The sequence below is a fragment of the Geotrypetes seraphini genome, chromosome 7 (assembly GCF_902459505.1).
Source record: "Geotrypetes seraphini chromosome 7, aGeoSer1.1, whole genome shotgun sequence".
Lineage (NCBI taxonomy): Eukaryota > Metazoa > Chordata > Amphibia > Gymnophiona > Dermophiidae > Geotrypetes > Geotrypetes seraphini.
Genome location: NC_047090.1, coordinates 82,358,283 through 82,382,280, shown reverse-complemented (window position 1 = coordinate 82,382,280; position 23,998 = coordinate 82,358,283). Strand labels below are relative to the sequence as shown.

The 23,998-nt window shown below is 41.6% G+C and overlaps 1 protein-coding gene across 3 annotated transcripts in view; it reads right to left on the bottom strand.

Annotated features, from left to right (window-relative positions):
- Positions 1-23,998, bottom strand: part of SCFD1 (sec1 family domain containing 1) — a 248,396-nt gene that overhangs the window by 156,085 nt on the left and 68,313 nt on the right. For all 3 annotated transcript variants that reach the window (XM_033952477.1, XM_033952475.1, XM_033952476.1), the window contains exon 8: positions 7,880-7,935. In XM_033952477.1, the coding sequence (XP_033808368.1) occupies positions 7,880-7,935 (56 nt within the window). The remainder of the gene's footprint in view (positions 1-7,879; positions 7,936-23,998) is intronic.

Sequence of the window (23,998 nt, the reverse complement as noted above, 5' to 3'; positions counted from 1 at the left end):
GGGCTCTTTGACCAACAGTGGGTGAGGTATGTGAGGTGGTTCTATTATGGGAGGATTTCGATTTATGACTATGATTGCAGAGAGGGTGTGATACTGGCAGCGATATCAAGGGAGCCTACCACCCATGGCATGGTCTCGGGGTTTAAAGTCAATTTTAATAAATCTGAGCTGTTGAATGTTAATCTTCCAGATGACTTTGTTACAGTTATGAGGGCTACTTTCCTGTTTCATTGAGTAAAATCGACCATGCAGTATTTGGGTGTCTTTTTTGGATCCTTGGGAGCTAATCTCTATGACTTAAATTACACACCCTTGTTCAATCGCATTCGTAAAGACATTGGATAGATGGAAGGGAAAGTATTTTTTGGGATAGGGTGCATTGAAGTGATGAAGATGGTTGTTCCGCAACTTCTTTTTCAGACTGTACCCCTTTGGGTATGCAGGTCTATTTTGGAGGGTCTGCAGTGGTGCATATTGAGCTTTATTTGGGCACATAAACACTCCCGGGTGGGAATGAAAGTTCTGTGTTTGAGAAAATGTGAAGGTGGATTGGCAGTATCCCATGTAGTGAAGTATTATCAAGCTGCTCAACTGCAGGCTCTGAATGAGTGGCAAGCTCAGGATTGTAAACCTTGGGTAACCATTGAACAGGAAGAATTAGGGAGGATACCCCTCTCCTCCATTTTCCCTGGCTGCCAGGGAAGAGTGTGGCGGTCATCTGTGATGATCACCTTGAGAGTGTGGAGGACAATTAGGCATTTTCTTTTGGAGGGGCGAAGGTACTCCTGGTTTACCCCGAGACACAATGCTGAATTTGCATCCAGTAGAGCAAAGGGGATGTTCGCTGCGTGAGAGGCTAAGGGTCTAGTGTGTATAGGGCAGTTTTGGGATACAGCAAATGGAAGAATATGGCCCTTTCCCCAGCTTCAGGATAGATATCAATTACTCCCTCGGGATTTGTTTCCTTATCAACCAGTTAAGCATTATTTGCAATCTTCTGTACTGCTGTAACTTTTCTTTTGCTATCTTAATAAAAGCATTTTTCAAGTTAAAAACAAACAATTTTTTTAATTTAAATCTGATTTTTTAAATAAAATGCTTTTTTGAAGAGAAATGCATCTAAAAATAGTTTTCAAATTAAGAAACATAGTCCAAAAATTATTCATCATGAAATAAGGATTCAATTTTAATTATGTAGCATGAGGCTGTATATTCATTCAATGTTTACAGTTTTTGATAAATGAATTCCATTAATCCATTCATAGTGCCACAGGCACTGCTCCCTGTGACCCCGGGCAAGTCACTTAATCCTTCACTATCCCAGGTACATTAGATAGATTGTGAGCCCACTGGGACAGATAGGGAAAATGCTTTAAGTACCTGTAAAATTTGAATATGATTCAGTGGTATATCAAATTTGAATAAACATAAGTGGTTTACATTCAAGTACTCAAGCATTTTTCCCTATCTGTCCCGATGGGCTCATACTTTATCTAATGTACCTGCCCTGGGTCACAAGGAGCAGCATGGGATTTGAACCCAGAACCTCAGGGTGCTGAGTCTGTAGCTCTAACTACTGTACCTTACACTCTCCTCTCAGATGCTTGGTTTTGTATTTCTCAAAACTATAAATGTGTCTGCAGTGATAACATGCTGCTTCTTCACAGCAAAATTGTTATAAAATATAGAGTTGAGAAAAAGACCTTGGCCCCATTGTTCCTTTTCAAATCGATGTACACAGAAATCAATACCTTACCTCTTAAGTACTGTTTAAATATCTGCACAAGGAGCTTCATGTGAGGAGGGAAGGGCAAACAGTAAAAAATTAAAGTGAAAATTTTTGAGCAGAGTACTCCATAAGTCTTGTGTATAGCCTGTCTCCTTGAAGGAAGGTTGTAAGAGAGACCCAGTTTGGGAATCCAGTAAAACCCTGGTTTGCGAGCATATTCCAAAAACATGCTTGTAATCCATAACACTCACATATCAAAGCGAATTTCCCCATAAGAAATAATGGAAACTCAGACGATTCGTTCCACAACCCAAAAACTTTAATACAAAATACTATATGTACTCGTATTGCAAGACCTCGCTCGTTTAGAATAGTCACTACTCTCCCGCAGCGTCAGAGAGAGAAGAACCATTGGCTCAATTGTGATGATGTGATGCGTGTATACTGTATGTACTCGTACTGCAAGACTTTGCTAGTTTAGAAGAATCGCTACACGCAGTGTCAGAGAGAAAAGAACCATCGGCTCAGTTGTGATGTGTGTATACTATATGTACTTGTATTGCAAGACATTGCTTGTATATCAAGTTAAAATTTAATAAAATGTTTTGCTTGTCTTGCAATCCAAGGTTTTACTGTATTTTAATTTATTTATGTATGTATTGGTTTTCTAGCCCGTCTTCCCCAGGAGAATGGGTTACACAGGTATATCCACATTAGGTTTTAGTATATTAAGCAGTGAGTGGACAATAAGCAAAAGATTAATAGACAACATCCATGGCATTTGACTGTGGCAACCCACAATGTATGAGAATTTGTATAAAGTGTCCCATTTTGTTAGGCATCGACAGAGAGTTTTCATGGATTTTCAGAAAGGTAATAAATTGTATATTGTTCTGGTGGGAAGAGGGAGTTGTCACAGTTTTGTCATATTATGGGAATATTATCATTTCCAGGCGATTTCGAGGTGGAGAAGGGTCACTGGTGGAATGCAGATTGGGGGGTTCTAGTTGGGTTTGGAGTGGCCTTGTAGGGAAGCTTTCCCATCACACAGTGGGGGAGCTATGCCATTGTATTGTTTGAATGCTATCTTCAATAGGAGATGTGGTCGAACGGGCCAAGGTTTTTCAAAAGCCTCATTGTGGCATTTTTCAACTCTCTGTAATCAGCATAGCTGTTTGTCTGGTAGGTCTGCAAATAAGCTATTACAGTAGTCTGCATGAGAAAGGACAAAAGGATACAGTAGCTGGGTGAAGTATGCTTTGGAGGAGTATCTTTGAAGATGTTTCAACTGTCACAAATAGTAGAAGGAAGTGAACACTACTTTCGAGATTTGACAGGACAGACTAGCATCCAGTATAATGCCTAAACTACATACTTGGTCTTTGGATTCGAGTGGAGTTATCCTAGGCAAGGGAAGGACGAGGCAATTGGCAGGGATCTCTGTGGACCCATAGAAGCTCAGTTTTAGAAGAGTTTAGTTGTAATTTATTTGTTGTCATCCAAGCTTTAATCTCAATCGTAGTTTACCTAGTTGAGAGTCCCTGGAGGGAAATACAGTTAGATCCTGTCCACAAATGAGTGGATGTGGATTCCATGTTTAGAGGCACTCTCAATGGCTGGTCTAATGTAAAGGTTAAATAGTAGTGGGGATAATAGGGCTCATTAGAGTACATCATATTTTGAGATTCTTGGTTTTGAGAGGGTGGAGTTCATGAGAACACACTATTGTCTTTGGTTCAGAAAAGATCTGAACTAGCAAAGTGCATGGTTTCTAATCCCAATCTAGGTAAGTTTAGATAGCAGGATATTGTGTCTAATGTGTTGAAAGCTGAACTCAGGTCTAATAATACGAGTAGTACATCTTCACCTTTGTCCAAATATTTCCAGCAGTCAATTATAATGAGTAAAACTGTTTCAGTACTATGGAAGGAATCTTGTGAAGCCAGAATGAAGTGTGGACAAGGCGTTTTGACTATCAACAAATTCAGTTAACTGTTTTAGGACAAATTTTCTCCAGGAGTTTGGATAGGAAGTATAAGTTTGATACTGGTCTATAGTTGGTAAGTAAGTTGGGATCTAGTGTTGGTTTCTTCAGTAGGGGCTTAATCACTGCTAACTTCCAGGCAGCAGGTACTTCACCCTTTTACAGTGAGGCATTAACTAGGGGTAGGATTTAGCTCAAGAAGGAACCCTTCACAGACTTCAGGAGCAAGGGTAGAAAGGGGTGAAAGGTGGATGCTATTAGGTGCAATGAGTCTTGTGTTGTTTCTAGTTATCTAAAGAGATTTTGCAAAAATGATCGAGGGCTGTGGGAGAACTTTTGGTGCACTGAGACATACATTGCAGTTCCCCAACAGATGGGATTGTTACTTTGTCTAGGTTAATTCAAATGTTGTCAATCTTACCCTGAAAGAAGGAAGGAAGAGAGGGCTTCTGGGTCTACCCCAACAGATAGGTTCTGAGTGTTCCGTTGGGCTGCTGACAAGAAGTTCTTAGGGAGAAGATGCCCTTGGATCTACTTCGGAATTTAGAGGTAAGCTGAGAATAATATTCTTGTTTTGATACTAACAGTTTCCAGGCATTTTGTCAGCCGGGCATTTTGACTTACAACAGGTTCTCTCCGCTTTCCATACTTTTCTTTTCAGGATCCTTAGATTTGGGTTAATCCATGTGGAGAAGTTTCTGTTGCTGGTTTTGCAAGTTTATGTGATCGCCAAGCTTTCATAGAGTCTACGGACCCTTGCATTCCCGTTTTCCACAGAATCTGTTATGGATTGTTAGTCTGTGTTATTCTCCGATAGTTTTAGGCCTGATTCAATAGCTGGTAGAGCCACAGTCAGTATCAGGTGTTCATTTGATGATGGCAATAGAAACATAGAAATAGACGGCAGATAAGGGCCCACGGCCCATCTAGTCTGCCCACCTTAATGTCCCTCCCCTACCTTTGCCCTGTGAATAGATCCCATGTGCCGATCCCATTTGGCCTTAAAATCAGGCACGCTGCTGGCCTCAATCACCTGTAGTGGAAGACTATTCCAGCGATCAACCACTCTTTCAGTGAAAAAGAATTTCCTGGTGTCACCTCGTAGTTTCCCGCCCCTGATTTTCAACGGATGCCCTCTTGTTGTCGTGGGACCCTTGAAAAAGAAGATATCTTCCTCCGCCTCGATGCGGCCCGTAAGATACTTGAACGTCTCGATCATGTCCCCCCTCTCTCTGCGCTCCTCGAGCGAGTATAGCTGTAATTTGTCAAGCCGTTTTTCGTATGGTAGATCCTTGAGTCCCGAGACCATCCGGGTGGCCATTCTTTGCACCGACTCCAGTCTCAGCACATCCTTGCGATAATGCGGCCTCCAGAATTGCACACAGTATTCCAGGTGGGGCCTCACCATGGATCTATACAATGGCATAATGACTTCCGCCTTATGACTGACGAAACCCCTTCGTATGCAGCCCATGATTTGTCTTGCCTTGGACGAAGCCTGCTCCACTTGATTGGCAGACTTCATGTCCTCACTGACGATTACCCCCAAGTCTCGTTCTGCTACCGTTTTTGCTAGGATCTCGCCATTAAGGGTATAAGACTTGCATGGATTCTGGCTGCCCAGGTGCATAACTTTGCATTTTTTGGCATTGAAGTTGAGTTGCCATGTCCTAGACCAGGGGTGTCAAAGTCCCTCCTCGAGGGCTGGAATCCAGTCGGGTTTTCTGGATTTCCCCAATGAATATGCATTGAAAGCAGTGCATGCACATAGATCTCATGCAGATTCATTGGGGAAATCCTGAAAACCCGACTGGATTCCGGCCCTCGAGGACCGACTTCGACACCTGTGCCCTAGACCATCGCTCCAGTAGGAGTAGGTCGTGCATCATGTTGTCGGGCACTGAATCTTCGTCTGTTGTGCATTTGTCCACTACATTACTCAGTTTGGCGTCATCGGCGAATAATGTTATTTTACCTCGAAGCCCTTCTGCCAAGTCTCTTATAAAGATGTTGAATAGGATTGGGTCCAAGACTGAGCCCTGTGGTACTCCACTAATCACCTCCGTCATTTCGGAGGGGGTGCCGTTCACCACCACCCTTTGGAGCCTACCTCCAAGCCAGCTCCCAACCCATTTCGTCAATGTGTTACCTAATCCTATAGAACTCATCTTGCTCAGTAACTTGCGGTGTGGTACGCTATCGAATGCTTTGCTAAAGTCCAGGTACACGATGTCCAGGGACTCCCCAATATCCAGCTTCCCCGTTACCCAGTCAAAGAAGCTGATCAGGTTGGATTGGCAGGATCTCCCCTTAGTAAATCCATGTTGTCGGGGATCCCGTAGATTCTCCTCATCCAGGATCTTATCTAATTGGTGTTTGATTAGAGTTTCCATTAGTTTGCTCACTATCGATGTTAGACTCACTGGTCTGTAGTTTGCTGTCTCCATCTTTGAGCCTTTCTTGTGGAGTGGAATGACGTTAGCCGTCCTCCAGTCCAACGGGACGCTGCCTGTACTAAGGGAGAGGTTGAAGAGCGCGGACAATGGCTCCGCCAAGACATAGGTTGAGGAGTGGATGAGGGGTGTCTCTCCCTGATACTATTTTGCTGTTGAAAGTGATGAGGTGATGGTTGGACCAGGGCACTAGTGTTATGGCTTCATTGCTTGAATTGGGATGTGATGATTTGTTTAGTACAAATACTAGGTTCAGGGTGTGGTCCAAGGAGTGATAGGGGAGTAGATTGTCTAGATGAAGCCAAGGTCATATAAGGTGTTGACAAAGTCAAGTGTCAGTCCAGTCACATTAGGGAATTCAGAAAAGTTAAAGTCTCCTAAGATCCAGATAAGTTGGTGGGATAGGACTAGTTTCCCTATGAGACCTAGTGGGTTTTTTAAGATACTTGGTGGGGAGCTCTATATACAAGAACAAAGACACTTTTCTTGTCAAAGCTATGGAGGTCAGGCATTCCAAACCCTCAAAAGTGATTTGATTTGTAATTCAAGGGGCTATCTGAGATCTTTTAATGGCAGTTACTCCCCCTCCTTTTTTTATCCAGCTGTGATGATGCAAAGGCTTGGTAACCTTCTGGACAGAGCTGGCCAATGGTAGTACATCATTGTCTAGTAATCAGGTTTTGGTAATGAGGAGTATGTCATATTTGTGGTCCAACAGAAGGTTGTGTAATAGGAAAATCTTGTTGACAGATCTTACGTTTATCAGTGCAGTATGTAATGGAATAGCTGTGGTTTAGTTGGGGGGATTGGGATTAAACATTGTTTCTGGATGATAGCCTTTTTCCTGCGGAGTTCACCTAGGTCACTTACCTCCCATGGCCAATGACCACTGGTATTGCTGATATTGGGCTGGAAAGACACATTGCCAGACAAGAATATGGGAGCTTGGGTCTGGTCAACCAGTTCTATTGTGGAGTATAGTAGGATCTTTTAATGATCATGAGCAATGGAGACAGTAGTAGGGTAAGGTTAGAGGGTAGGCACCGGTTTGACCCACTCTCTAACTTGAAATTTCTCTCCCTATGGGTAAGGCAGGCATGCGTGCAAAATGTAAACACTGCAACAAAGAAATGCAAGGCCTGGTGACCCAAATGAAAAAACATGAGAAGTGCTTTAATGAAGATGAAAAAAGGAACATGTTTTAACAGGCAGGATCTTCAGGTTGGTAAATGTTTTGATTTCATCATATTTCTTAAAGTCTGCCTTGAGGAATTGTCATATTAGAGCAAAAATACATGTTATTATTACTGCATGTTACCGTCATTTTGATACAGCTGTTATGAAGAAATAAAAAGTTGAAAAGCAAATATTCCTTTTTTGGGCAGTACTGAGTGGAAGTGAATACAATGAGAAAACCATGACTTAAATCAAGTCTTTCTGACTAGTGATTTAAATCAAATCCACTCTGCCTGTAGCACTCCCAGTTCACATTTTATGGATGGGGTAAGCAGGGGTTGGATTAGAATGGAACCACTCTGTGCCCAGAACTTGCAGATGTCTGAGGTTGCTAGTAGTGCCTTAGGTGACTGCTCTGCTCACCATACTCTACAGCCAGCCCCGATTGTGTAATCAGAAAAAATGTTTCAACCAGGCTTAGAAAGACAAAAAGTATGATAACCCTTACTTCACTTTTTGTATTTTATAAATACTTACCACAGCAACCATTTCTGCTGCATTTCCTCTTGAACATCTAATTATAGGAACAGCTCCTATATAAATAAAACACAAATCAAATCTTCTGTACATAACATGCATGTAAAAAAGTAAAGCTGAAGAAAGAGTTCTTAAAATTTGACTCTATAAATTCTACATAGGACAGCAGTCAATTTTCATTCTCTGGTCCCAACATGGTAATTTCATTTAGTAAGATTAAAAAGTGCTCGATAAGAAACTGGTCCTAACAAATGGAGCAAAGTAATTTTATAGCATAAATCTGTAAAAGCAATTCAAGAAAATAAGAGTAAAGCTTTAAGCAGATGTCAAGAGTTTTCAAGATGTTTAGGCACCTCTAGTCAAAATGTATGTTTCAAGGAAATGCCTAAGTGAACAGAAGCAGACAACCTTTTTGTGATGGAAAAGGTAAATACTGTATAATCTCTTTCTGCAAAGTTTAATGCATAATTATTATCAGTAATTCTTAACACATTTTAAAAAGAGTGAATATGGCAGATACAAAAATTTGGATACCCTTTCAGTCAGTACTCTAAGAAATAACAGCTTCCAAATATTTCCTAAAGCTAGTTATTTCTGCTTTCAGGACTCTTTCCCATTCTTCTTTGTATAATAATAATCCTCCTAAAAGAAAATTTCATAGGTGTTCTTGTATGTACTGCATGGATGAGATTTCCCGACAGAGCTATTGTTAGTAATTTGTAATTTATCTCTAAAATCCAGCGGGATCACGTGGTACGATGAGCTGAGAGGCAATCTCTCACCTCAGCTCCCGGTCCATTCACTCAATTTACCATTTAAAAGCTATCGATTAATTTTATCCCGGGTTATTTGATTCTTTGACCATTAGAAACTCTATTGACAAATTTCTAAGTAAACAGTCGCTGGATATGTCCACAAAATCTGGAAGATGATAAAGGGATAAGATGAGGTCTACCACTCTATCTGTGCAGTAAGACACTAAGATGGCATTGGGAGACTGGTGGGGGAGAGGCACAAGATTCTATGCTGGACTAAATTAAAAGCCATCCAAGGCAAACTAGCCCCCATAAAGGAACAGTTGGACCAATAAGTAACAGTTTTTAATGGTCGAGTGAGTTGGAAGCCCAAATCTCTGGAACAGAGGATTCTCTGAAAGGCATGCTTGAAAATTTGCAGCACATTCAAAGCCTGGTCACATGTTATGAATCCAAGCTAGACAACATAGAAAATAGATCATGTGGAAATAACGTCCAATTTGTTTGCACACCTGAATCAAAGAACCTGAGCTTATAGGATTTCTGGGAAAATGGCTGACTATGGAGTTTCCCTAACAGTGAACATCTCAGCCTGCTGTGAATTGAGCATATGTACCGACTTGCTAAGCAGAGTTCATACACTAATCAACCCAGAGTTGTGATCACTCAACTTTTAAATTTTGCCCACAAAGAATATATATTTTGATGCTACAGGCAGAAGAAAGAATTCAACTATGGGAATCATTGGATTTTACTTTTTCAGAATTACTCATTGACAGTGGTTGAACAATGTCAGGCATTTAACATATGCAAGCAACTGGTGGACTGTCAAGTGCGATTTATCTTTCAGTATCCTGCTGAGAGTCTTGTACGAAGGAAAGGTGAATATATTTGAATCACTAGAGTTGACGAACACAGCGCTTCAGAAGTGGTTTGGAGCTGCCACAGGAAGCTGATTTTCTACTGTGGGTAATTTACTACACAGTTTTGATTAAGTGCCTGTTGATGTGGCAATATCTTCAGTGAATGTGAAAAGGACTCCTTTATGTGGTGTTCTGCTTTTCTATTTCTCATTTGGTTTTCCTTTGGTTACTGTCTATTGGAATATTTGATAGCAGTATTACTCTTTTTACTATAGATGCAGAGACAATTGAACATTGCTGCCCCATGTTTGTGTGATAACTGAGTGGAGTTTGTTTTTTTCTATGCTGGACTTTTACTAATTCTATTTTATTTCTATTCCTATTTTATCATTCAGTGAAATTGCTTAGCACTGGATTTCTTTTACATTATTTGATACCATATGTGGGTACCCGAACTTGCGATGAAGTGTGATTACCTTGTTAATTTCAGAAAATCTATCTGCAACACTTATTGGTCAGAGGGTAATAGGCCCATGAGAGTGAAGTTTTAGTATCATTGGTGTTAGTGCTTTTTACATTTTCTGTGGTTGGGATTTGGTGTACGTGGATGTGAATGAAGACATAACTTAAGAACATAACATAAGAAGTGCTATCTCCGGAACAGACCCTAGGTCCATCAAGTCCTGATGGGCCGCCGCGGGAGCGGACCGCTGAGCAAGATGGACCTCTGGTCTGACTCAGCGGGGGCAACTTCTTATGTTCTTATAAGTCCGGCGATCCGCACACGCGGAGGCCCCACCAGGTATACCCTGGCATAATATTAGTCCCCATACTCTAAGCTTCTCATAAGAGATGTGCATCTAGCTTAACCTTACCTATGTTACCTTAAGCCACTCATAAGGAGATGTACATCTAACTTACCCTTATACCCTGGAACGGTGGATTCCGCAATTATCTCCTCCGGGAGAGCATTCCAGGTGTCCACCACTCGTTGCGTGAAGCAGAAATTCCTGATATCTGTCCTGAACCTGTCCCCCCTTAGCTTCAGTCCATGTCCTCTTGTCCATGTCACATTAGACATTGTAAATAATTTTTTATCGTGCTCTATTTGGTCGATTCCTTTCAGTATCTTGAAAGTCTCGATCATATCCCCTTGCAGTCTCCTCTTCTCAAGGGAGAACAATCCCAGTCTCTTAAGTCGTTCCTCATATTCCAAATTCTCCATGCCCTTTATTAGCTTCGTTGCTCGTCTCTGCACCCTATCAAGTACTTTTAAATCCTTCTTTAGGTATGGAGACCAGTGCTGGACGCAGTATTCCAAGTGTGGTCTGACCATCGCTCTATATAGCGGTAGTATTACTTTCTCCGATCTACTCGTGATTCCCTTCATTATCATGCCTAGCATTCTATTTGCCTTATTTGCTGCCACCACGCATTGCGCCGACGGCTTCAGGGTCCTATCGATTAATACGCCAAGGTCCCTTTCCTGTTCGGTTTTTCCTAGAGTTGCACCTGACATACTGTACTTATGTTCCTTATTTTTTCTGCCTAAGTGCATGACTTTGCATTTTTCCACATTAAACTTCATCTGCCATTTATCTGCCCAATTTTCCAATCGGCTCAAGTCGCTCTGGAGTTCCTCACTGCCCTTCTGTGATTTGATTACCCGACATAGCTTTGTGTAATCTGCGAACTTGATGAGCTCACTAGATGTTCCATCCTCCAGGTCATTTATGAAAATATTAAATAAAATGGGCCCAAATACCGAGCCCTGGGGCACACCGCTAGTCACAGTCTCCCGGTCTGAGAATTTCCCATTTATGTCCACTCTCTGCCTTCTGTTCTCTAGCCAGTTGCCTATCCATCTTAGTATGTCTCCTTCTATTCCATGGCCTTGCAGTTTCCTGAGGAGTCTTACATGTGGAACCTTGTCGAACGCTTTCTGAAAAATCCAAGTATACAATATCCACCGGTTCTCCACTATCAATTTGTCTGTTCACTGTCTCAAAAAATTGAAGTAGTTTCGTCAAACATGACTTCCCCTTCCTGAATCCATGTTGACTGGCTCTCATCAGGTCGTGGGTGTCTAAGTGCCGGGTTATGCTGTCCTTGATCAGTGCCTCAACCATCTTCTCAGGGACCGACGTGAGTCTCACAGGTCTATAGTTGCCCGGTACTCCTCTTGGTCCATTTTTAAATATCGGCGTGACGTTCGCTTTCTTCCAGTCGTCCGGTATCTGTCCTGTTTTGATCGACAGGTTGGCAAGTTTCTGCAATAGTTCACCGATTTCCACTTTTAGCTCTTTCAAGACTCTCGGACGAATTCCGTCCGGTCCAGGAGATTTGTCACTTTTGAGTTTGTCGATCTGGTGGTATATCTGATCCAAGTCCACTTCCACTGTGGTAAGGCTGTCCTCTGTTGCTCCCTTGAACACTTTCACTGCTTCTGGAATTGTTGCAGTGTCTTCCTTTGTAAAGACAGATGCAAAGAAGGAATTTAGTCTGTCTGCGATTTGCTTGTCATCCTTGATGTACCCTTTCCTTCCCTGGTCGTCCAGCGGTCCCACTGCCTCTTTTGCGGGTTTTTTCCCTTTCACGTACCTGAAGAAGGACTTGAAGTTTTTGGCCTCCTGTGCTATTTTCTCCTCATAGTCCTTTTTGGCATCCCTCACCGCCCTGACATTTCTTCTGATCATCCTTGTGTTTGTTCATAGTTTCGGTTGTTTTCGTGCGTTTCCATGCTTTGAAGGAGTCTTTCTTTTATTTTATTGCTACCTTAACCTCTTTAGTATCTTCCCCTTTTAAAGTTTAAAGTCGTGGTTGAGGCTTTAGTGCCTTTCCCTTTCCCGACATCGAGTTTGAAGTTGATCCTGTTGTGATCGCTCGTCCCTAGCGGGACTGTGACTTCTACATCTTTAGCCGGCCCCATAATGCTGCTTAGGACCAAGTCCAAGGTGGCGTTTTCTCTTGTTGGTTCCCCCACCAATTGTTCCAGGAAGCAGTCCCCTAGCACCTCCAGGAACATTGCCTCCTTGCCACAAGTTGAGGTTCCCAGGTCCCAGTCTATCCCCGGAAAGTTGAAATCCCCTAAGATTACAACATTACCTGTCTTGCATTCATGTTTAATTTCCTCAATCATTTTCGAGTCCGTTTCCTCTCCCTGTCCTGGTGGTTGGTAGTAAAGGCCAATCTTTGTGTCAGCATCGTTGCATCTGGGAATCTTTATCCAGAGGGATTCCACCTTCTCTTTCTCTTCTGTCATAGTCACTCTCACAGATTCTACTTCTTCACGAACATATAGGGCAATACCTGTGGGTACTATATGTGATTCATTGAGAGTAAGTAGGGTGCTATAGGTCCCTCCTATCTATGCCCTTCTCCTCCACTGCCAACTCCACATAGAAACATGATAGTAGATAAAGGCCAAATGGCCCATCTAGTCTGCCCATCTGCAGTAACCATTATCTCTTTCTCTCTCAAAGAGATCCCACGTGCTTATCCCAGGTCCTTTTGAATTCAGACACAGTCTTTGTCTCCACCACGTCTTCTGGGAGACTGTTCCATGCATCTACCACCCTTTCTGTAAAAAAGTATTTCCTTAGATTACTCCGGAGCCTATCACCTCTTTACTTCATCCTATGCCCTCTTGCCACATTTGTCAAATCAGAAGTTCCACAGGAGTCCCTGTTATCACTTATTCTCTTCATCTTATATCTGGTCCATTTAGCGAAGTTGTTAGAGTCTTGGAACATCAAATTCCACATCTTTGCAGATGATATACAGCTGTTAATATTTGTGAGAAACAATCAAGAAGTACTCTTTGACCTTAATGGTAAACTGATATATCTTAACAGTACAAGGTACTTCTAGTGTGACTCTTGATTTTCTGTGTGGCCTCCTCTATACAATCTCCAAACAAATCATTCCCTTTACAGGGTATGTTAGAAAGGCGGTCTTGAATGCTGGTTTCTAGATCTGAGATTCTTAGCAATGTTTGTCTTTGCATGAATATCGAGAATGCAGAGGTTTGAGAGGCAATATCAAAAGCATCAAAATGTAGAATGTACCATGAACTATTATTATTACTGTCTGGTCTCCAGGAGATCATTCAATAGATGTTGCTAAGAAAGGAGATGTTCTGATGGTATATTATTATCATAAAGGAACATCTTTTAGATGAGAGATTTCAAATAAAACAGTCTTGGAAAAATTGTAGTTTAAAATTCTATTTGCCAGCATAGAGCCCTGGAATGCGCTGCGACCAAACTTATCCAGAGTCCTGCCTTCTTTCCTTGGGGAAGTACTGGCATAAGTTCTGGAACTGTGGAAGCTGGAAGGCCTTGAGCGTGCGCAGATGCTCAAGGTCCCACATTGGCCCAGCTTAGAACTTAGGCGGCAGGCTCTTTCAGTATCAGCATGCAGTAAGCAGAGTGCTGGTCAGTGGGGTGAGGAGGTGGACAGCAGCGCGAAAGGAGGAAAGCAGTGCCAGTGGCCTTAGGGGTAGGGTGGGGGATTAGAGTGTTGGGTAGCAGCAACAGTGGCCTCCTAGAGGGGGAAGTTCGGAGTGTTGGGTAGCAGCGATGGTGGCCTTGAGGGGTGGGGAGAGTTTGGAGTGGGAGGACTGCAGTGACAGTAGTTATGCCTATTTTTAAAAGTAGCTCTCAATCAACCAGAAACTGTACTTATCTGGCATCCACAAATCCCCGTGGGTGCCAGATAACTGAGAGCCTACTGTACTATGTTTTGTGGGCAAGAGATACAAATTTTACCAGATGTAGGATGTTTCACCCAGTTGGAGGAAATTTTTAGGATTAAAAGGTAAGGTCCTTGAAAAAGGAGCAAACTTTTTTTTTTTTAAGGTTTCATTTTAAGTGCTTAATTTGGCTGGCAGGGGAAAAAGTTATATATTCATTGACCCAATTCAATTGGAAAATTTTCTTCAAATTCAAGTTCAGTAAAGCATAGCTAAAGATTAGTCTGTAACTGTTTAGGTCTCCAATATTGTATTAAACCATTGTTTCTCAACTCGATCCTGGAGTACCCTCTTACCAGTCAGGTTTTCAGAATATCCACAATGAATATGCATAAACTTGATTTGCAAACACTGCCTCCATTATATGCAAATTTCTTTCATGCATATTCATTGTGGATATCCTGAAAACCTGACAAGAGGGCATGCAACGACTGCGTTGAGAAACATTGTATTAAACTCTTTTTAGGAAGATCTTTTTTTTCTTTTTCATCTATTATATTTCTTTGTATATGTGGGGAAAATTTCTTCCTTGAAGTGGGCTATATATCTCAGATTTCTTTTGGATGAATATGTATGGATTTTGGGTAATATGGAGGCTAATTGCTTTATCTATTATATGTATTGATAAATTTGAAAATAAAGAAAACAGAGTAGGATTAAATAGTCAATATTTGCATGGAGAAGAGTAAATAATGTGGATCCCCAGGGATCCATGCTGGGGCTACTGCTATTTAACATATTTATCGATTATCTAGAGATGGGAATAACTAGTGAGATAATTAAATTTGCTGATGACACATTGTTGTTAAATCGCAAGAGGAATGAGGACCTTGTGAGACTGGGCATCAAAATGGCAGATGAAGTTTAATGTGAGTAAGTACAAAATGATGCCTGTGGGAAAGAGGAAACTTAACTATAGCTACATGATGCAGGGGTTCCACGTTAGGAGTCACCACCCAGGAAAAGGATCTAGGTGTCATTGTGAGGATATGTTGAAACCCTCAGCTCAATGTGCAGCAGAGGCTAAGAAAGCAAATAGAATCTTAGGAATTATCAGGAAAGGAATGAAAAACAGAGATGAAAATGATATAATGCCTTTTGTATTGTCTACGGTATGGCTGTACCTCAAATAGTATGTGCAATTCTCAAAGATATGGTGGAATTAGAAAAGGTATAGAGAATGGCAACGAAAATGATAAACGGGATGGATAACTTCTCCATGAGGAAAGGCTACAGTGGCTAGGACTCTTCAACCTGGAGAAGAGATGACTGAGGGGAGATGTGACAAAGGTCTATAAAATACTAAGTGGAGTGGAAAGGGTAGATGTGAATCACTTGTTTACTCTTTCTAAAAATACTAGGACTAGGGGGCATGCAATGAAGCTATTAAGTAGCAGATTTAAAACAAACAGGAGAAAATATTTCTTCACCCAATGTGTAATTAAACTCTGGAATTTGTTGCTGAAGAATATGATGAAAGCAGTTAGCTTAGCAGGATTTAAAAAAGGTTTGGATAATTTTCTAAAACAAAAGTCCATAAGCCATTATTTGGATGGCTTGGGGAAAATCCACTGCATATTCCTAGGACAAGCAACACACAAAACTGTTCATCTCCTTGGGATCTTGCCAGGTACTTGAGACTTGGTTGGGCCACTGCTGGAAACAGGATACTGGGCTTAATGGACATTTAGTCTGTCCCAGTAAGCCAATTCTTATGTTTTTATGAGAAGTGTAAATACCATTTCTAAAATGTCACTTTTCTTTTCTATAAGTACTTTATGGATGATTTTAAGGTGTTTTAGATTGCAATCTTGCTACAGCTTCTTTCTGGCTTCAATTTCTTAACAGACTCTGGAAGTAAACATTTATTGTGCCACTGCCTTTCATACAACTCAAAAGCATAGCAGATGCTGCCACTCCTAAAAGGAGGGAAGTCCACAAAGGTCCAAAAAGCCCAATGTGGCATCAGACAGCTATCCTGACCGCCTCCCCTTACACATTAGCTTGCTAAGTGGGAGACTGAGAGGAAGCAGATGATGGCTGTTATTAAGCAGAGGCCTAACCTGTTTCCCAATCCAGCAGGGAGGGGTAGGGGCAGGAAGGAGTGGGCATCCATCCTGCCGATCTTTTTTTTAGGAAGGGAAGGGTCGGTTTGGGAAGGAGAGGGAATCCCTCCTGCCAATTTTTCTTAAAGTACGGGGGGAGGGGGCAGTTCAGCTCGGTGCAGGTTCTTGGTGGCAGGAGTGGGTATCTCTCCTACCTCTATTTGGTTCCGGAAAGAGGGGGGGGTGGGAGGGAGAACATGGCACAGTATTTTTTTTATAGGCCAGATAGTGTGTGTGTGTGAGACACAAACACACACACATCTCTGCCCATAGGAAAAAAAGTGAAAAAACAGATAGACCTGTCAGTTTTTCAGGTTGGTAGTACCAATCCAATTCTGGCATGCAGTGTTAGGCCATTAATCGGATGGCTGATTTTAATATAATATGATCTCATTTGCATGCCAGTAGATATTTAAACAACTCAGCACACATTGGAAGGACATTGCAGAAGATAGGTGTCTTATCAGTAGACAAGACTCTTGTTGCTACATCAAAGGTGGAAAAGACACAGACAGTGCCGCTTTTTCTTTTTCAGCAATAACAGAAATATGTCTAGATACTGTTCTGGCAGAGGGAAGTATCTGATCAGCAGAAAGCTGGTCATAATTTGCACCAATGGAAATCAACCTCTCTGCAAGGTAAGTGAATCCAACTCCAACCGAAAAGTCCGATATCTATGTGTTCATCGAAGCAACTGTGTCAGTAACTTCTGCAGGCACAGTCATTCCAAATTTGTCCTTCTGATTCAGTTTATGTAAGAAATCCTTTATATTTCTCATCACAGTATGCTTTTGCCCACAGCTTGCTGCATGTGCTTTCAGTCCACTGGTACTGTCACGCAACTTCCACTTCAAAGTCATCTTGTAAGTCTTGCACATGGCGAAAACACTGCTTTGACCATTTACATAGACACCAAAAGAACTTCCACACCACACTTGCTCTATCATTTTTGATAAAATACAATCACTGACTTTTGATAACAGTGAGATTCTGTACTGTTGATTTATCTATGATGACAGGATAACCTAGGGGAACAAAAAGAAACAGTGTGACTGACTTAACAACAAAAAAGAAATTTCAGTTCACTACAAACTACAATGCACTGAATTCGGCAGATTACAGTAATCCATTGTAGCACAGGCAGTCCCCAAGCTACAGACACTCAACTTAAGTACGACTCATACTTAAAGAACGCGATTGTGGCTGCATTTGATTTCACTAAGCAGTATTTCCAATGGTATAGACTCCTACATTTCTCCTGTAGCAGATTCAGGAATGATGCATGGCCACATTTAGATCAGTGTGTGGTTGTGCATGCTGTACCTTAGAGGGAACACTGGGGACAGTTGGCCCTTTTGTCAGCTGGGAGCAGAGGTAAGCAGCGAGAATCTTAAAATCTACAAGTTCTAAGTTAAATACAAATCCAACTTAAGAACAGCTTTAAAAACATAGCTCATTCTTAACCCGGGGACTGCCTGTAGTTTGTCTCAATAGATTGGATTTTAAATATAATTACTTACCTTTGCCAAATCACAGCTGTATCGCTTTCAATGTTAAGTTTCACTAGAGAAGCACAAATCCTTTTTCCAAGCAAAGTTCCTTAGGTAAAATAGTATTTCCTAGGCCTGAGACCAAAAAGGGAAGTATGGTATATGAGTACAGTGTACTACACTGCAATCTATAATTTATAACAGAGGTAACGAAGTTGTGACAAGACCTCAGATTATAGCATGGAATATATTTTGTAAGTCAGATTTCCACACACCCATAGCAATGCCTGCCCTATACTAATCGGTAGCACAGCAGCGTAGAGAATGACTCGGACTGGGGGGGAAAAGATTTGTCTGACTGTCACCGTGAGCTTTGAACTTGTTATCATAGTATTGAAATCGTAAATTAAATCCCATATTGCTCCTTGACATTCAAGATACTCATAAAGAATGATTTAAATATAGTTTCTCTTGTGAGAATTTGCATAACACTAATGAAGAAGAAAAATCTTTATTGGACTACTGAGTTTTATGTACACTAATGCCCATTTTAACTGTAAATTTATTATTGAACAAATAAAGTATGATATATACAACAAGCAAGGATTTGTATTTAATATTTTACAAAAAATAACCCCATTCCCTCCAATTCCCCAGACCCAACAGTGGCACCAACACTGGCAAAAAAATATTCTCCTTAAATTAAAAAATAAAAAACCCGTAGGGCCTACTTTCTCTCTTTTTTTTTTTTTTTTAGCTTGTCTGCTCCTCCCTCTCCCCCCAACCCAATGTGGCTGGAGGAAAGGGGAAAAAACGGCAAGTAGAAGAGAAATCTGGACTTAGGGTTGGTTTGGGTTAAAAAAAAAAAAATAATAATAATAAAAAAAAAAAAGATGACGACTTACAGGTGCAGAGCTTCAGGATCGTGCCAGTCACTCATTCGGTTCCTGCTTCGTCTCTGTCCACCTGCTTGCCACCACTGGCACTACTGAGTCATTCCTGCTACCTGCTTGCTGCTGCAGCACTGTGCACACTCGCTCCGGGCTGGCTCCTTCCCTGTTCACCTTGCTGCTGCCACAGCTTACCCTCTCACTTTGGCCCAAGCTCCTCCAACATCTGGCACACTGTCTTTGCCACTGCAGCCCGCCTACATACTAGTCCAGTTCCTTCTCAGCAACTGCCTGCTGCCACTAGCTCTGTCCTTCTGCTCCGTCTGCCTACTGCTACCACTAGTTGCTGCTGGTCTGCTACCATAAATCACATAAAAAGGTTCACAGCCGTTGGACCAGGTTTTTTTTAATTTGTGAGGCGGTGGCAATTGGACCCCGGAGGAGTTAAGGAGAGGAGGATGCAGAGAGAGGACAAGACAAGCCCAGTGCTGGTTATACAATCTATACGAGGTAAGAAAAAACTTAATGACTTCGTAGGGAGCAGCAGTAAATGGTCAGGTTTTTCTTTTCATATAGGCGCAAAGTTGTTGTTTTTTTTAACTGCTCTCATGAGGTGGTAAAAAAGCCTTGCAACCACACCTGCATTAAAAGGACCTAATTTTTTCCTGTTCCTGCGGTTTTACCTCAGGAACGGGTCTCTGTGTCATTCTCTATGTAGGAGCACCTACACTTTGGAGTTCTCTCCCAAGTAAATTTAGATTTAAGTTTTCACTCTCAAAATATAAATTACTCTTTACTCAAGCCATTCCCTAAATGAAACAATCAAGAAAATGAACCTTTACAGCAACCTGCTGGACAACAATACAGCATCACAATCTATATGTTCCCCTTGTCCTTTTCGGTTCAGATATTATAAGGACCTTATGTTTTTATTACCCTTCTCTATATTTTATTAGGTAATGGCAAGGCAAGGTAATGGGAGGAATAAAAATCACTAATGTAATGTAATTACTCTGTAAACTAGGTCTCTCTCTTCCTTCTTAATACCTTTTCACTCGCTCCCTATTGGTTTGATAATTGTAAACCACTTAGCTGCTACAATTTGTGATATATTAAATAATAGTGAATTGTGAATTTATTTATGTTTATGAGATTCTCGATATACCGCCTTTCTGTGGTTCTTGTCTTATATTTTGAGTGTATTACAGAAAAGTTTGAGCCAAATTTTCAATACAGAATTAGAAGTATACCTAGGCTTTCTCCAATATACAGTGGAACCTTGGTTTACGAGCATAATTCGTTCCAGAAGCATGCTCGTAAACCAAATTGCTCGTATATCAAAGCAAGTTTCCCCATAGGAAGTAAGGGAAACTGCTTTGATTGGTTCCCCCTCCTCCCCCCCCCCACGAGACTACTGGCACTGCTCCATTCCCCCCTTGAGGAATCCGATGCTGTTCCAAACCCCTCCCCGCGATCCAGCTTCCTCCCCCTGCGAACCGGCATTCCCCCCCCCGCTCGCGTTGCCCCCCCTCCACCGCGATCCTACTTTCCCCCTTACCGAGCAGTCAATGACACCCTTTACCCGACTTGGCACCAGTGATGGAAGATCCTCCCTCTTCTGGCGCGGCTGGGTGGTGCGCCGGAGATCCTCCTTCTTCTGGGCTGGGCTGGACTGGCTTTGAGTATTTGCAAATGGTCTCCGAGATTGAGAGCGAGACCAGAAGGCTTTGAGCATGCGCAAATGCTCAAAGCCAGTCCAGCCCAGCCCAGACCAGAAGAAGGAGGATCTCCGACGCACCGCCCAGCCCAGGCCGCGCCAGAAGAGGGAGTATCTTCGGGCACTGGTGCCAAGTCGGGTAAAGGGTGTCATTGACTGCTTGGGGGGGGGAGGGGAAGTAGGATCGCGGTGGAGAAGGGGCAATGCGAGCGGGGGGGGGGGGGGATGCCGAATCGCTGGGGGGGATGCCGGATTGCCGGGAGGGGGGGTGCGCTCGTATAGCAAGGCAAGCTCGGTTTACAAGGCACCAAGTTTGCGAATGTTTTGCTCGTCTTGCAAAACACTCGCAAACTGGTGCACTCGTAAACCGAGGTACCACTGTACTTCGTTCTAAGTGTACCACTTTCTTATGCTTTATTCTGTTTTATTTATGGCAACAGACTGATTATTTGGAGTATTTATTTTAGCATGTTCTTGTCCTCTATTCCTTGTCTCTATCATTGATTGTATTTATTTTCCTATATGTGATTTATTTCTCTCATCTCTAATACTTCTATTTTAGATTATCTTATCGTATACCGCTCAGGCAGTCTTTTCTAACAGGCAATGTATCAAGTAATCAAGTAAACTCGAAACTTGAAAAAAAAACAAAAACAAAACATTACATTACATTACATTACATTAGTGATTTATATTCCGCTTGTGCCTTGCGGTTCTAAGCGGATTACAATTTATAAGACTGGACATTTCCAGTAGCGGTGCAGTACATAGATTCAAGAATGTGTCAAGATACAATTGTTGATCTGGGTTTTTCGGAAGAACTTGAAAGCTAATAGTAGATTGTGATAGGTAGTTGTGATGAGTAGATATAATAAAGTCAGGATTCTGGTAGGTTGTTGTGATGAATAGAAATAATAAAAGTCAGGGTTCTGATGTATTGCTATGGTGGTGATGGTGGTGGTCATGAGAGTATTTTCTATTGTTGTTGAGGGGTTATGATGATGGAAAGTGTTTTTTGAAGAGATGAGTTTTGATTTCTTTTCGGAATATTTTGATGTCTGTTGAATTTATCAGTAGATTGTTGATGGTGGGATCAATCTTTGCTGCTTGTGTCGCTAAAAGGCTGTCGTAAATTTTCTTTCGTCTTGTTCCGTTGAGAGGGGGGTGAATGAATAGGCTCCGAGTTCTCCTTAATCTATGAGATAGGTTACGGTGTAGTCTGTTATTTAGGTATATGGGTGCTGTTCCGTGTGTTACTTTGTATAGTAGACAGTAGAATTTGAACTGGGATCTTGCTTTTATTGGTAGCCAGTGTGAGTCTAGGTATGCGTTGGTGATGTGGTCATATTTGCCAAGGGAGTAGATGAGTCTGAGGGCCGTGTTCTGAACCGACTGCAGTTGCCTTAACATATAGTTTGGGCAAGACAAGTAGAGGCTGTTGCAATAATCTAACATACTTAGTACCAGGGATTGTACCAATAACTTGTATTGTTCTTTGTTGAAGTATTTTCTTATTTTTCTCAGATTACGCATAGTGAAGAATGCTCTTTGGATGATTTTGTGGATATGAGTCTGCATTGTGCAGTTTCTGTCAAGTTGTATTCCCAGGATTTTGAGTGTGTTTTGCATTGGGTACTTGATTGTATTTAATTCTAGTTCAGTGAAAGATGGTTTTTTTTCCATCTCTAGAAGGAGGAATTTGGTTTGGATGCACTGTATTCTCATAGCATTTAGTCCTGGTATGTTAAAAGAGTTTCCTATACCATTTGTCATGTGTACAGAAATAGCAACAATGATTCTGTTGAATATACAGTGTTTATGTTTATTTAAGGTTTACTATACCACATTTTCTGGCCTGCAGTTCTAGGTGGCACAGTCTAAATGCAACAACTCAAAAAAGAAATTCATTATCAAATAAGAAAGAAAACACCAAACATACAAGAAACATCAGCCATAATTAAACAAACACAGTTAAACAAATAAAATAGTAGCCAAGCAGCCAATATCTGCATATATTAAGGGGTTGGTACTACCATAAACCAATGAGAAAAAGTGATTTTTGAAGAGTTTTAAACTTGACAAATAAAAGTTTCAAGACGAATAGTGGAGGGTAAAGTATTCCAAAGAAAAGGTAAAAGAAAGAAGAGTGTCGGGAGGATTCCCAACATGCATTCTTCGGGTTGGGGATCACCAACCGATTAAAATGAAGAGATTGTGTGGAAGGGGTTATAGAGACAGGACAGATAGGAAGGTTTGTCCAAATGGCAAGCTCTAAGAGTTCAAACTAAACCCCACTTTTCTAAAACTGTACAAGAGGTTTTTAGCGCCAGCCGGCCCACTGAATGCTCTGAACTGCTCCGATGCTCATAGGAATTCTGACCGTCGGAATAGAACAGTGCATTCAGCGCACTGGCAAATGCTAAAAGCCTCTTGTGCGGTTTTGTAAAAAGGGGGGGGGGGGGGGGGGGAGATACAATTTTAAAGGAAATATGAAATTTAATAGGAAGCCAGTGAAGTTGTGTAAGGAGGTGTGTGACATAATCATGTTTCTGGGCCTTGCATAGCAGTTGAGCTGCTGTGTTTTGAACTGTTTGAAGCTGCTTAATTTGAGACCAGGAAAGACTGGCACAGATCATGCTACAGTAGTCAAATGTTTGCAAATTAGGAAAGCATGATATGCAATGCATAGTGCAGGGAAATCTAAGAAATCATGTTAAGTAGCACAGAGAGCAAAGAGAATAAAAGCAAGATTTTACCGCTTCCAAGATTTGTGTTTTTTTTTTAAAAGGACAATTATAAATTAATCCAGATATTTGATATTTGAATTCTGGGACTGTAGGAATTGGGCAGTTAAATAGTACTAGATCAAGAGAGGGAACAGACAGGGAGCCTGTAATCCAACAGGATGAGGTCTTCTTTATGTTCAAGATTAATTTTTTAGAGGCTAGCCAACTTGACATGGCTGATAAACAGCTCTGAAGTGGATCTAGACCAATATGAAAAGGAGATACTCATATAGTTTCATTTTAGCTTTTAATATTGAATTGTCAACAGACCCAAAATGATTTATGCTACACACAATGTAGTACACAGTTATTCAGACACAAAAAGAAAATCAGATCTCTGAACAAGTCATGCAAATCTATCATATTATGGGTATTGTGGTGTATAAGATACCCTCCCAGTATTCCTGTTGCCCTCTCCACACCTGATGAACAGCAAGAAACCTCAGGATAATGTTAAAGCCAAGGGGAGAGAGAGAATGAAAACCCAAGCTGGCATCTCTGAGGAGGGGGACAGGGCAAAGACAGACACTTGAAACTCGGAGAAAAAAAAAAAAAAGCTCTGTAAGGGACTCCTACTCCTATCCTAAGAACGGAGTTACACTCATTGACAGGCTCACCAAACAATAGGTCATGCCTCCAAGGAAAGGCTGGAGGGTGGGTGGGGTCAGCCCAGCTACAGCCTCAAACATATACGTATATGCTGCTAAGCCAGTGAGCAAGAAAGGACCATGAGCTGTCAGAAGAACCAGAGAACATTGAG